This window comes from Falco rusticolus, chromosome 1 (genome assembly GCF_015220075.1).
Source record: "Falco rusticolus isolate bFalRus1 chromosome 1, bFalRus1.pri, whole genome shotgun sequence".
In the NCBI taxonomy this organism is placed as follows: Eukaryota; Metazoa; Chordata; class Aves; order Falconiformes; family Falconidae; genus Falco; species Falco rusticolus.
Window position 1 is genome coordinate 106,383,157 of NC_051187.1, and position 12,267 is coordinate 106,395,423.

The 12,267-nt window shown below is 39.9% G+C and overlaps 2 protein-coding genes across 5 annotated transcripts in view; one reads left to right on the forward strand and one right to left on the reverse strand.

The window, feature by feature from the left end:
• The window catches only part of METTL14 (methyltransferase like 14), a 65,662-nt gene extending 60,315 nt beyond the window's left edge, over positions 1-5,347 (forward strand). The window contains exons 12-13 of the mRNA XM_037394365.1: positions 1,859-1,944; positions 5,275-5,347. Coding sequence (XP_037250262.1) covers positions 1,859-1,911 — 53 coding nt within the window. The 3' untranslated portion in view covers positions 1,912-1,944; positions 5,275-5,347. The remainder of the gene's footprint in view (positions 1-1,858; positions 1,945-5,274) is intronic.
• The window catches only part of SEC24D (SEC24 homolog D, COPII coat complex component), a 66,370-nt gene that overhangs the window by 9,047 nt on the left and 45,056 nt on the right, over positions 1-12,267 (reverse strand). For all 4 annotated transcript variants that reach the window (XM_037394301.1, XM_037394307.1, XM_037394318.1 and 1 more), the window contains 7 exons: positions 10,740-10,864; positions 6,031-6,222; positions 5,291-5,384; positions 2,767-2,883; positions 2,119-2,289; positions 1,349-1,445; positions 585-730 (listed from right to left, as the gene is read on the reverse strand). In XM_037394301.1, the coding sequence (XP_037250198.1) occupies positions 585-730; positions 1,349-1,445; positions 2,119-2,289; positions 2,767-2,883; positions 5,291-5,384; positions 6,031-6,222; positions 10,740-10,864 (942 nt within the window). The remainder of the gene's footprint in view (positions 1-584; positions 731-1,348; positions 1,446-2,118; positions 2,290-2,766; positions 2,884-5,290; positions 5,385-6,030; positions 6,223-10,739; positions 10,865-12,267) is intronic.

Sequence of the window (12,267 nt, forward strand, 5' to 3'; positions counted from 1 at the left end):
GGAACCGTTGCACTGTGGACTAAGGCAGGAAGAAGCGAGTGCTGCGGGGCTCTGAGCACTCCTGTGCCTCAGACCAAGGGAGCAGGGCAGCCAGGTGACCATTTGCAAGGGAGAACTGTCACTGCACAGATCCCATCGCTGGTGGGTCCTGGGAAGTCCTAGGGTCAGAAGTGATGTTCGCAACAGAGAGCTGCTCTGGAACAGAGGTGTCACAAGGAATGCCACAGCAGTAGCGGTTTCCCTATAAGCAGTAACGAATCTTGTACTCCAAATAAACTTAGTGAAACAGACAAGAATCACAGCTGACGAGGACTCAGTGTGCATTTAGAAAGCATTTTGGTATCCCTGAATAGAACATGCGTGAACACACTGACTGTGGTGAGAGGCATTGTTTGTGCTTCTGAGGTGAGATGCAACCTTTGGCTAGTTAATTAAAATCTTTGTTTATTACTAGTATTATGTCATTAGACTCTGTGCAAGCTGTGCCTTGCTCCCATCAGCCCTACACTAATTTTTTCTGTTAAGGCTGCAGAAATTCTTGCTCACAATTTCGTGATGTTACATGTATGTAAGTGTTTTCTTACCTGAATTAGGGCTCCACTGTCTTCATTCAATTTGTCATCATGTTTGAACTCCACTGTCACTGCCTTGTCACAGTCAACTGCTGCCATCTCCACATCTGTGGTGTTGTTCATGTAAATGGCACCAAAGAAGTCTGTAGCCCTGAAGCCTACACCCAGATTAAAACAAAACAACTTTGTTAAGAAATGGCAAATAAAATTCACATTATTTTGTAACTTTCTTTTTATGGTCAGGCAATTTTGCCAACTGAAATGGGAACTGTGTTCCCTCAGGGATTTGCAGCCTCAGGGGGTCCCTCCGACTGCCCTTGCCGATGGCAGTTTTTGACAGTTGGGTGAGAAGGAGAAGCTGCTGGGTCACAGGTCTGCGCTGTGACTCCAAGCCTACCCAGGACTCTTGGCCTGGCCACTATGTGTCTGTGAAAAGTAGACACAGCAATGTCATTTGAAGTATGAAAATGAAGGAACATGTAAATGTGAACATGTAAGTGTCCAGCAGCAACACGTTGTTATACAACTCACTTGCAATCCAAGACGTATGTGTAACAATTAGAAGCCTTACCCGTATTTGAATATTAATTATTATGGAGATACATAAAGGAAGGACATTTTCATGCATTTTATCAGTTTATGCAGTTACCTTTCAAGAGGCACATAAACGAAGGTAAAAGTTTGCCTAATCTTACAAGTGATCTGTGCAGCACTGTTATTTGAAATTATGTATTGTCATACGCATTAATATTTTCATTCCCAGCCGGTACCGTTACCTGTACTTGTCCGAACCCTCATTATTGCATCAAATCCCGTCTTTTTTTCGATGTCCTTCCTGAGGTCACTTAAGAACTGTGGGCTGTCAGCATCGAGCTAGAAACACAGAGCAAAAGCGGCGTTGCAGTTGGCCACTGGATGGCAGAAGCACAGCAGAAACCCAGCCTGCTCCCGCCCCGTGACCCCACCAGCAAATCTGTACTGTTCACACCGAACATCTCTCGTTTCCTTTCAAAAAGATTTTTTAAAAATGTTGATTGTTGTTTTGTTAACAATCCAATTATCCCCAGCGACATCCATCCTTGCCCTTAACCTTGCTGTCTAGCTAGGGTTTATGGCATAGCCTTAGGGACCAGAGTAGCCTTGCTGACTCCACAAAAAATGCTTTTGCAGGTCAGCTCCTGACATGAGAAAGTCCCCTGCTCCCCAGAGAGACACTCGTGAAATTTTAAACAAGTGTTACAGCTTTTCTGGGGGTCTTCATAAACATTTTTTTCTGTATATACCAGATCAATGGACTTCCCCAACTCTGATGCCAGCAAGTTTCAGTAAGCAAATTTAATGTTGAAACAGACCAGCTTATTGCTGTTTCAAGGTAAGTATTTGAGCCTGATCTGTAATCTCAAAGTTTGAATTTTATCCCCTGGATTTTGTAAGTAAGTTTTCTAGCATCACTCTACTTTTATGTTAAATGTCAAAGCACACACTGAAACAAAAGAAAAACAACAAATCCCCAGGTGTTACTATCTGAAAGGCAGGAAACCTGTACCTGGAAATTGTTGTACTTGTACAATGTTCCTCCAGTGTACATTGTGACGAGACCCATGGAGGCTACGTCCACATACTGATTCGGGAAGAGGAACAAGTTCACGCAACAGCCATTAGCCACACAGTCCCTGGCTAAGGCCTCGTAAGAATTCACCTGGGGCTGGAAGAGTGTCTGCAGAGAATTACAAAATACAAGCATCGTAATGTTAGATACCATTGGTAGCCAACCGCAACCCAAACGCCCACTTGAAGAACAGAAGTTTGCAGTGGAATTTTTAAGCGAGGGCATGGATTTGATTAAAACCATGTTGCCCCTGCCCGTAACACCCGCATGCAGCGAACCAACTCGGTACGTTCTCAGAGAACTAAGTCGCTGAACAGGCAGCAGCAAAGGCTCTGGGTGGGCGGAATCACTTGCTGCTGGGTGGTTTCCTTCACTGATTGATAGGAATGGCTGCTCTACTGTAGCTGGGCTGTGGGGTTCCTGCAGGGCCAGGATCAATACATCACTGGGGCACAGTCAGAATGGGACTATTATATAATTAAACAACACATCTTTGTAAAAGAAAATAAATGAAAAAAGATAGGGGCCCTATTAGAGAAATTCAGTGTAATCGCAGTCTCTGGTTAACTCGATAGTAGAAAATACCTTTTCTTTATCTGTATTGAGTAGTTTTTTGTCATCTCTGTTTCTCAGCTTTCCTGGTGCCTCTGCAGTTGGCAATGAAGAATGGAAGATAAACAATTTTCCAGCACATTCTGCAGCCTGTCTCAAAGACACCATATTGACATATTTATTACTGCAAACATAAACAAGCCCAATTTTCATACATTGTGGTATCTCAGAAAGTAAACTTTCTGCAAGTTCCTCAGAGATAATTCATTTAGAGACTCAAAACCTGATGGAAGTAAATCCCAAAACGAACTGGGAAATTTATGGCAGTAAATAACTTAGTCTAGCACCCAGAGATGTTTGCTGACACATTGTTACAGTAATTTCTACATAGGAATCTAAAATCTTGATGAACAAACCTAGAAGTACCTCTCCCAGAGACTTTCCAATTGGATACAAGCATTATGCAACCAGTATCGAAAGTACAAATACTGAATTGGATAAAATAAAAAGGAAGCATAATTTAACAGAAAAATTATTTCTTCAGTTCAGGCACACTAGCCTTCACTATATTTTTATAGATGAGCCAAGTGTAACCTACACTAAAATGCAGGAGTATCAAAACTTGTGATGAGCATTTCCTCCTGTCACTAAGACATGAAGTAACTGCCAGTTTTAATCCAGTTTTCTGTTCTTATTTAAAGAACGTGGTATTTACTGAGACAGCAAACTACTGACAGAAACCCCTGAATTCCAAAGGAAAAAGTAACAACAGTAGCAGTACCACAGGCATCTCTGTACTATTAACAAGCTATTCCACCAAAATTTAGAAAATCCAGTTTATCTGTTGAGCCAGCTAATAGGAACAAACAGAACAAAACAGAGTATTGCAGTTGGAAGGGGATCTATAACAATCATCTGCTCCAGCTGCCTGACCACTTCAGGGGTGACCAAAAGTTGCAAACAAAGTGAAATGACAACTGATCAGCAATTTCGATCTTGTTGGGTGTTGAAGAAGCTGGGTGAAGGCAAAGGGAAAGAAGGAAGGAGGAAAGCGGGATTTGTCCTTCTCTTGCTCCAGATGTAACCACACGTCCAGGTTAAAACCACGCTACCCAGGACTACAGACACAAATCAGCTTTGGTGCTCTTTCTCCTCCAGATCTTAAGATGCTCACAAGATAAAGACAATCCACATTGCAAAATAAGCTATTGCATCCTTCTGGGAAAATGAGAAATCTCTTTGCGTGGCAGAAATGCAACTCAAGATAGTATCTTACTCCTAACAGAGCTGAAATTTCACCCCTAATATTTCAAGTATAGTTATATTTAATCACAAATGTCAATTTCTTCAATTCCTTTTAAGAAACATTCTGCTGAAGACTGAAAGACTTACACTAAATACCTATCTCTCATGATACATATCAGGAATTACTGACATTGATTGCTTTTGACAAATTTTCTAAAATGTATATATATATTATTTCTAAAAGTGTATTAAAATTAATATCAAATAGGAACACAATTCATTCTGTTCTTTTCAGACAATTTTTTCTTGAGCGCAGGTATATGTGCATTAACAATTCAACGTGAAAATCCTTACAAATTATAACTTCAAAATACTGAGCTAAATAAAAGCGTAAATAACAGCTGATTTCTTTTATAGCCAATATCAAGGGAAATTTACAGTTATGGTCCTTAATTTTGTTTTGTAGAAGTCAAGTATCAGGGAAGAGCATTCTGATGGAAGTGGTAACCAAATGCATGTTTTGCACATACACTTCTTGCAGTATGAATAAATAACAAGAAAACAGGTTTTAATTAAATATTTAAGAAACAGATTTGAGAAATATTGTGTATTTTCTGCCCCTACAACTCTTGTGGTGAACCGTGGTGGCATTCTTTTAATTGGCAGGGCTCCATCAGTATGTCAGCACTTTAGGGGATATCCCAGAAAGCAACTGGGGATGCATCTTGACCTGTGGAATCATTTTCAGCTGTATTCAAGCTGTGAGAACTTGTCAGTTAAGTGGAAACTCTCCAACCCCCTACCAGAGTCGGTCAGAAATATCTCGTTCTGCACAAGAAGTCCGCAGAAGCGGAACAGGCAGGGCAAAATCCTGTCTCACACTGACTCTTTTCCTGCCCTTCACACATGCAAGGCCCAGATATCTGTGCAAACATCCAGAGTATCTATTAGTTCTCTTGCAGTAACAAACCACTTTATTTCTCTCAAATACTGAATGTGAAGCCAATTGCTGCTCCTCACCTTCTAAACATCCATTCTACGTTGAAAAGGCTCTAGGGACTGGTTTCCCTCAATAAGCAAAATCTGGGAACAGATGTTATGCTTGTCAGTTTTGGCTAAAGCAGTTCAAATGTACTGGCAGAATAACAGAATATAGTGCTGGAAACAATCAGTGACTTTTTTTTTCCCCTAATTTTCCACTGTGATTTGTAGGAGGACTTGGGACTGGTTTTTAGCGTACGGAATTTCTGCAGCTTATCAAGTCTTATTCTGATTAAAGAGCTGCTTCTTTTACAGATAGGAACATTCTAACCTTCAGTGCCTCCATGCCAGCCTGGATCACAGGAGCGAAGATGGTCTCACTCTCATTGGTGTCTGCAAACATCTCTGGAATCTGGTCCAACAAGCTACAAGAGACAAAAGGATCAGTGTCTCAACTGGTTAGAGTATTTGGGATAATCCCCAAACATACCTTGCAACATACTGAGGCTTCACACAGGATTATGTTTTCCATGCAAATTGACATTTTAAAAAAATATGAACATTGAGTGCTCAGTTTCTTAGGATTCCAGCCAGAATAAAACAAGATACAAATTTTTAATTCTATGAGATGCATTATTTCAAAGCTGGTAACATAAAGGAACATGCCAAAAATAAAAAAATAGCTAAAAAGTAATGAGTTCTAGTGTGCTGTAAGGACCCAAGAGGCCTTAGATCATATCCAGGTGTGCATCATATACATCACAAGAGAAAAACCATGCAACATGGCACACAGCCACAATCCCCTCCTCCCACTTCTGAAGCAGCACAGCTGAAGATGCATGGCTTACACCTGGCCTAAATTTGCTTTCACATTCAGCACTGGGGGGTTGTTGATACCACATTTTCATTGCCTCAGAGGTGGAAATACATGACTTGAAGCATCTGTCGGCTTCTCAAGTACTTTAATAAATAAATGTACCCCCCAAAAAACAGTAACACAATTGACTAAAAGGCATAATGTATATCATAAGCTTTCAGATCTTATTCTCATATGGAATAATTATACTTTACTTGATAACAACAGATCGCGATTCCTGAAAGTTAACAAGGAAACCATCCAGCAAAGGAACAAAAACTTCTCCAACATCTGAGACCACCATCATCTGAGGCTGCGCTAAGCTGCTTTTTACATTAAAGAAGTGGAGGACCTTGTTGTAAGTGACAAAACCAACTCGAATTGCTGAGGATTCTTCTTGCTCTTCTCTGTAAGAAAAACAAAACCAACTGGTTATAATTCTGAAATTCTGACCTTGCAATAAAAGCTTGCTTTGAAATGCAAGGCTGCTTTAAGATGGTTATCTGTACTGGCAGCCATAAAGCAAACAACCACCAAGCAGACGTACTGGCCTCAATCTTTGCCTTAGGTCAAGTTGAAACACCCTAATAAAATCAACTGCTGTATTATTTACTTCTTTCAAAAAATATGTATTTATGTCAACTGTGCATCCCATCCAAGCAGGCAGAAGTCCCTAAGATAAAGAATAAACCATGTTGTCCTCAAAACACGGAAAAGAGAGAACAGGACAATTAGTTATCAGAAAACCAGCTTTATTTAGAATATATCCAGTGCCACTAACAATTGATGCCTTACAAGAATACTAACTTGAATAATGTCTGGTGACTTTGGAGGGTCAATCTCCTGCTTCAGCAGGTCTACTTTTAAGCTGCAGGAGCTGTTAGATCCCCCCTAGCTGCATATCACACAGAAAACACGCTATAGAAATTAACTCATTACTTCTGGCGAGTTCCCAGGCCACACAAAGGTAGCAAACTGCTGCTGTGAGCTACACCTGCGGGAATGCTGCAGGCAGCAGGCTCAGCCTCTGTTTTTGTGGAGGTAACACCTCTACGCAGTAGCCCACTCCGCCTTTATTAACAATACTAGTTAGACCCTTACCGGGTTTGCAGTCCTAAGTTTAGTGAGCTTTTCCCTACAAGGCAGTGCTACAAAAAAGTGGTCTTCATTACAAATAAAATAGCACCTTCTTGTAGCAGGGTGTTCTTCCCATAAATGGCAAACCAAGCCCTTAGTGCAAAATATGCCAGATAGGAAGCCTGGGGTACTTGCAATTACTACAGATCAGCCCGTATGTTCTATACAGCCACATTACAAACATCTAAGCAGCCTACTTAACTTACAGCGAGATGTCACAAAACCAGCAAATACCAAGTCTGGCTTTTCACATTTTACATGTTTGAAAAAGTTTCATATTTGAAGTACAAAATTTGGAAATCCTCATTAAAGACCCAGCTATACCACTGAATTAATTTACAATCTGAGAGGAAATTATTTCATTTCCCTGTGCCTCAGTCTCCATTTGTAAGAGGGGAACAGCAAGAATTATTGTTTAATCTCACCAGGATGTAGAGCTATGTACCACAAAGTTATTTGAGACTGCAGCAATAGGAACCACAGAAACAGCCAAGCTCACTTTTTTTTCTGTAGTTGATAAAAGAAGTCACTTACGGAAGGTTATGAGTGTAAAAAATTTAGCACAAAGAAACATGCCCATTGACAAACATAATGTACACAGACTCATACAGATGTTACTATCACACCAAAAGAATTTCATACCAGAGCCCTGCCATAGTATTTCCAATTACTAGGCACTTAGGGCAAAAAAAGTACAATTCATCCTTCACTCCGACCTCTGAAGAAACAACAGAGTGTTAACAGCCACCCTTGAGCCTCCAGCATAGAAAAGCAGCCATGGTTTGAAAAAATTCATCCTTCTAAGAATGTAAAGCCTTGGCCGCAAGAAAATCCACGGCAAGGCCTCTATCCTGTTCCACTTCAACCAACATACTGCATTTCATGACTTCACAGATGCTTGCAGAATCAAAAGGCAAACTGAAGAGGAGAAATGGCAAATACATTTCTACTGCAATTCTTGTTTATTTTTTCTTACAGCAAATAAAAAAAACCCCACAACTGTCAGCCTTCTTCCTGGCTATCAAATCTGTTTGTCTTCAGAGAATTTTTTTTTTCATGAGCAGTTTAACAAGCTTCCTCTAAAACCTTCAGCTTGGGAGCATAATAATTTTTCTCATCTACATGCTTTACCTCTCATGTCAGTCTAGAATGTTAATCTACCATTCATGTTTTATGGGAACACAGCTGGATGAAAAAGAGGTGACTTTGATCTAAAACAAATCAGAATTCTATATTGAACACGCTCCATAAAGAAACATTTTAAATAATTCCTCTAAGATACACTAATTCAAATGGAAGCATCATTCCTCAATGTAGATTTCTAATCATTCCCAGCACTTGGACAGAAAATAGTTTTTTGGTAACATGATTAACGGGAAGCACTCAGGAGCTTGATGAAGACAAGGTATCATTAACTTTCTGTACATACACCACTTTCCTACTTCAAAGAGAAGTACCTACATTATCCCAGTAGTCCCCAAGGTTGCTACACAGCAGGTATTTGGGACAATTTTTTCAGATACTGCTTTTACCTGTGGCAGTCTGTACTACCACACTTCATTCCATTTCTGCTATCATAATTTTAAAGCAGGAGTCCTCAAACTTTTTAACCAGGGGGCCGGTGCGCGGATGAAGTGGCAGGCAGCCATCTGCGGCTGCTTGGTGTCCCCCCCCCCCCAACCCCCAACCCCCAGCGAGGGGTGTGTGTGTGTGTGGGGGGGTGTGTCTGTAAATACCGGGGGCCAGACTGAGGACCCTGGGGGGCCGTATCCGGCCCACAGGCCATAGTTTGAGGACCCCTGTTTTAAAGAGTAGCTGTAAATGCAGCAGCCCATTGCCTATATATCTCACACGCTCCGTTCTTTAAGTCTCAGAATGAGATGTCTGGATCATATGTACAGAAATGCATTCAAGTGGTTTTGGCTTATGGTTTTTAATTATGCATCTAAAAATCGTATTTGCACAACTAGACAACTAGTTTGATTTTCTGAGTTCATAAGCACAATCTCTGTAAACATATTTCTCTGTATTTCTCTAAATACGGAGTCAGGGGTTTCTGGTTCGGAACAAATAAGTTTGGAAGTCTGCTCTATAATTTCAAGCAAGCAAATACTGTGTTTTCTGCTGTGTTGCAAGTCTACAAAAACACAAAGATCTTAACAGCAGGTCTTGAACCACCTATCTTAATCCCTGCTTTGCTACCTCTAACTTCTCACTTCACAGCCACTTTCACAGGCTCACCCAGCACAGGCCTTCACACCAATGGCCCTTCTGGGACACAGACTGCTTTGCTAGCACAAGTCCTTCCTCTTAAAGACATGAGCAGAGGGTGAATTCCCCACACAGGGCTTTCCCCTCATGTGCTAATAGCAGAATATTTTTGCAGGTGTCATTGCCAGCAACAGAAAATAAACACACAGTGACCTTTGTGTCTCAGCACCAAAATAAAAGTTTTACCACAAATTTCGCTGGAATGCCTTATGTGTTTTTCTGAAATTAATATTGTTTAAAGACAACAGACAAGTCACAAGAAACTGAAGGGTGTGTTCTTTATTTGTTTTCATTGCTTTTTTTCCTTGGCCCTGCAAACAAATTAGTTAGCAGCAGATCTCTGCAGAGTACTGGTGAGAAGAATTTGATACACTTGCTTTCATTTCTCCTCACCTTTCCCTATCCAACCTTGGTGTTTCTAAACTGCCAACTGCTTTTTGTTACTACCATCATGGCTATCTTCAGAGTCATGACCAATCCCTGATGGAAAGGTCCAAGACAGCTTCAGGATAGTATCACACACTAGTGACTCCAGTGTAATCTTCAGTGACAGAGTACTTGAGAGATGGCCTTACATGGGCATCTGACACACTAACGCCCTACCCTGGACTGGAATTTCTTTCATGCACAGAGATCCCAGAAGGACACAGGATAAAAGATTTCTAACATATACCAGATAATCTCAAGGATCTCGTCTCCCACTCCTCCTCACTTTGCCCTCTCCGTTTCTTAAGTCTGTTCTCCCTCTGCAAGTATTGTTATTTGGAACGCACTTTCTTCCTCTACGTTCTTCAACACTGTTATATGCCTTCACTGAGAAACGGCTACTTAAGTTTCTCAGTCCTTCACTGCTCATTTAATTACATGTCCCTGCATTATTTAAGCTGTAATGAAAACTACACTAATATACGACACTAAAAACTACACTCAACTACACTAAAATAATATACTGTCATTAATATTGATCAGTAGTAATACTATCACTGTGTGTTTAATGCTTACAAAGCAAGTGTTTGTTCCTACAAGAATTGTTCTCTCAGATACATACCAGGAAAGAAAAGTCTCAGCACAGCAAGAAGCTTTAAAAGTTTTCCTAATTAATAATAAGAGCTAAAGATACAAACCATCAACACTATGGCTTTAGAGACTTGCCATTCTTGAGTATTCTGCTTTTGGTATTTCTCAACTTAATGAGAAAAGCAGCATTGCAGTAAACAGAACTACAGCAAATAAAGTCAAAACCATAGCCTGGGACTTAGCTGCTAATACCACTAGAGTTCACTACAAGAAAGGAGAAGAATGCAGGCTACTAGACAGACTCTATTCATACAGTAAGCACAGACATCAAAGCTCAAGAACTGCCAGCTGTGTTAAATTAACATTTGGTCACTATCACCCCAAAAGTGCCTGTACTGTAAATTTTGAATTTTCCTTAGCTTGTTTTTACCTCTCAACACGCAAAGCTGCATGAAAACGGCAGTGTAGCAAGTTAAGCAAAGCACACTTGTTTCTTTACCTTGGAAGTTTATCTAGCAGAGTCTTCAGTTCATCACATATGAGTTTAACGAGGCCGCTGTTTATGTTTCTGTATGATACGTCAATCATGAAGATGTAAGCCGGTGGCTTTGGTGGCTTGTTGTTCTACAGAAAAAATGACCATTCATAGGGAAAATTAGATAAGTGTTCACTGCTAAACAGTGAAAAGTGTTATGCTGAAAAAAATATACAGCTAGTACCATAAGGCAATCTTATAAATTATTAAATCAATATAGTGTTCAGTTGTTTGAAAAAATGCTATGGATCATAAACAGTAACTACTGCAGAAAGCTGACATGTATTGGGTGAAATCCACCCCTGGAATAAAACATTACTACTGGAAAATAGCATCCTAATGGAATAAAACATGTAAAGGGTAACAGTTTATTAGATAAGATGAAACACAAACATTTTCTGCTGCAATTCAAGTGTTTAAACAAATTTGCCTTTTGGCTTTTTTCTGTACCCATGTGGTTTTGCATCTCCTATATCAATATGCAATACTGTTTTGTTAATGTGAATGCTTAAATTTGGCTTTTGTTAGCATATTCCTCTTAACAACTGTTGAAGCCATTTCAAAGCAATCTGGAAACAGAAAATACAACTTAGATATGTAACCAGAATTACAGTATCTCAAGTTCTCAGCAGTACTAAGCAATGATCATTTGCATCCCATTTGTCTGTCTTGCTGTCTCATGTTCCAATGTATTCTGGACAGCTGAACTGTATGTTCAGGAATAAGCTCACTTTTTGTAAGGTAATCAAAGCATGATAGTGGAACATTCAATGTATGGAACTGCTGCATACACAGACCTACCTGATGGATTCCTTTGGGAACTGCTCTTATTCATAATGTAAGTGGCATACAAATAGTGACATACATTACTGACACAGGTTTTCTTAAGTAAGAAAAAGTAAGACAAAGGGTTTTTTTTGTTTCCAAGTAAAGCAAAGTAATGCTTAGAGATGCACTCAGGAAGAAGACCATATAAAGTGAACACAGTAACAGTTATCATCATACTCCCTAAGATCAGTTTTCCTAATTCCCATTAGGAGGAGTAGTGGTCATTACTTGGTGTCAAATTCAGGACAGCTTTTCCATTATACTGTTTCACTACCTTCATACACAGAGTTCGGACCACTTATCCAAATTACTCGTGTTAAACTAAACCTTAGAAAACCTAACCCTTGAATGATGACCTATCCATAGTCCCTGGCACACTTTAAACTAAATCTAACATTAAACCTCTGATCTCACTTCATCCAAATCATGTACATCAGGGCTCCTGTGAACTAAAACCAGGCGGTATTTTTAAAAGCTGTTCTTTTTACAGTACTTGGATTCAAGTTTCAAAAACTATCACACTACTTCTAAACTCTCGTACCGCATCACTGTTTATGAAGAATCCTTCCATATTTTCTGACAAATATATGACAGAACAGAGGACTTGTGCTCTTACCACATCTGCTTAGCAGAAGCGCAATAATGCAAACCAGCTGTTATTTGT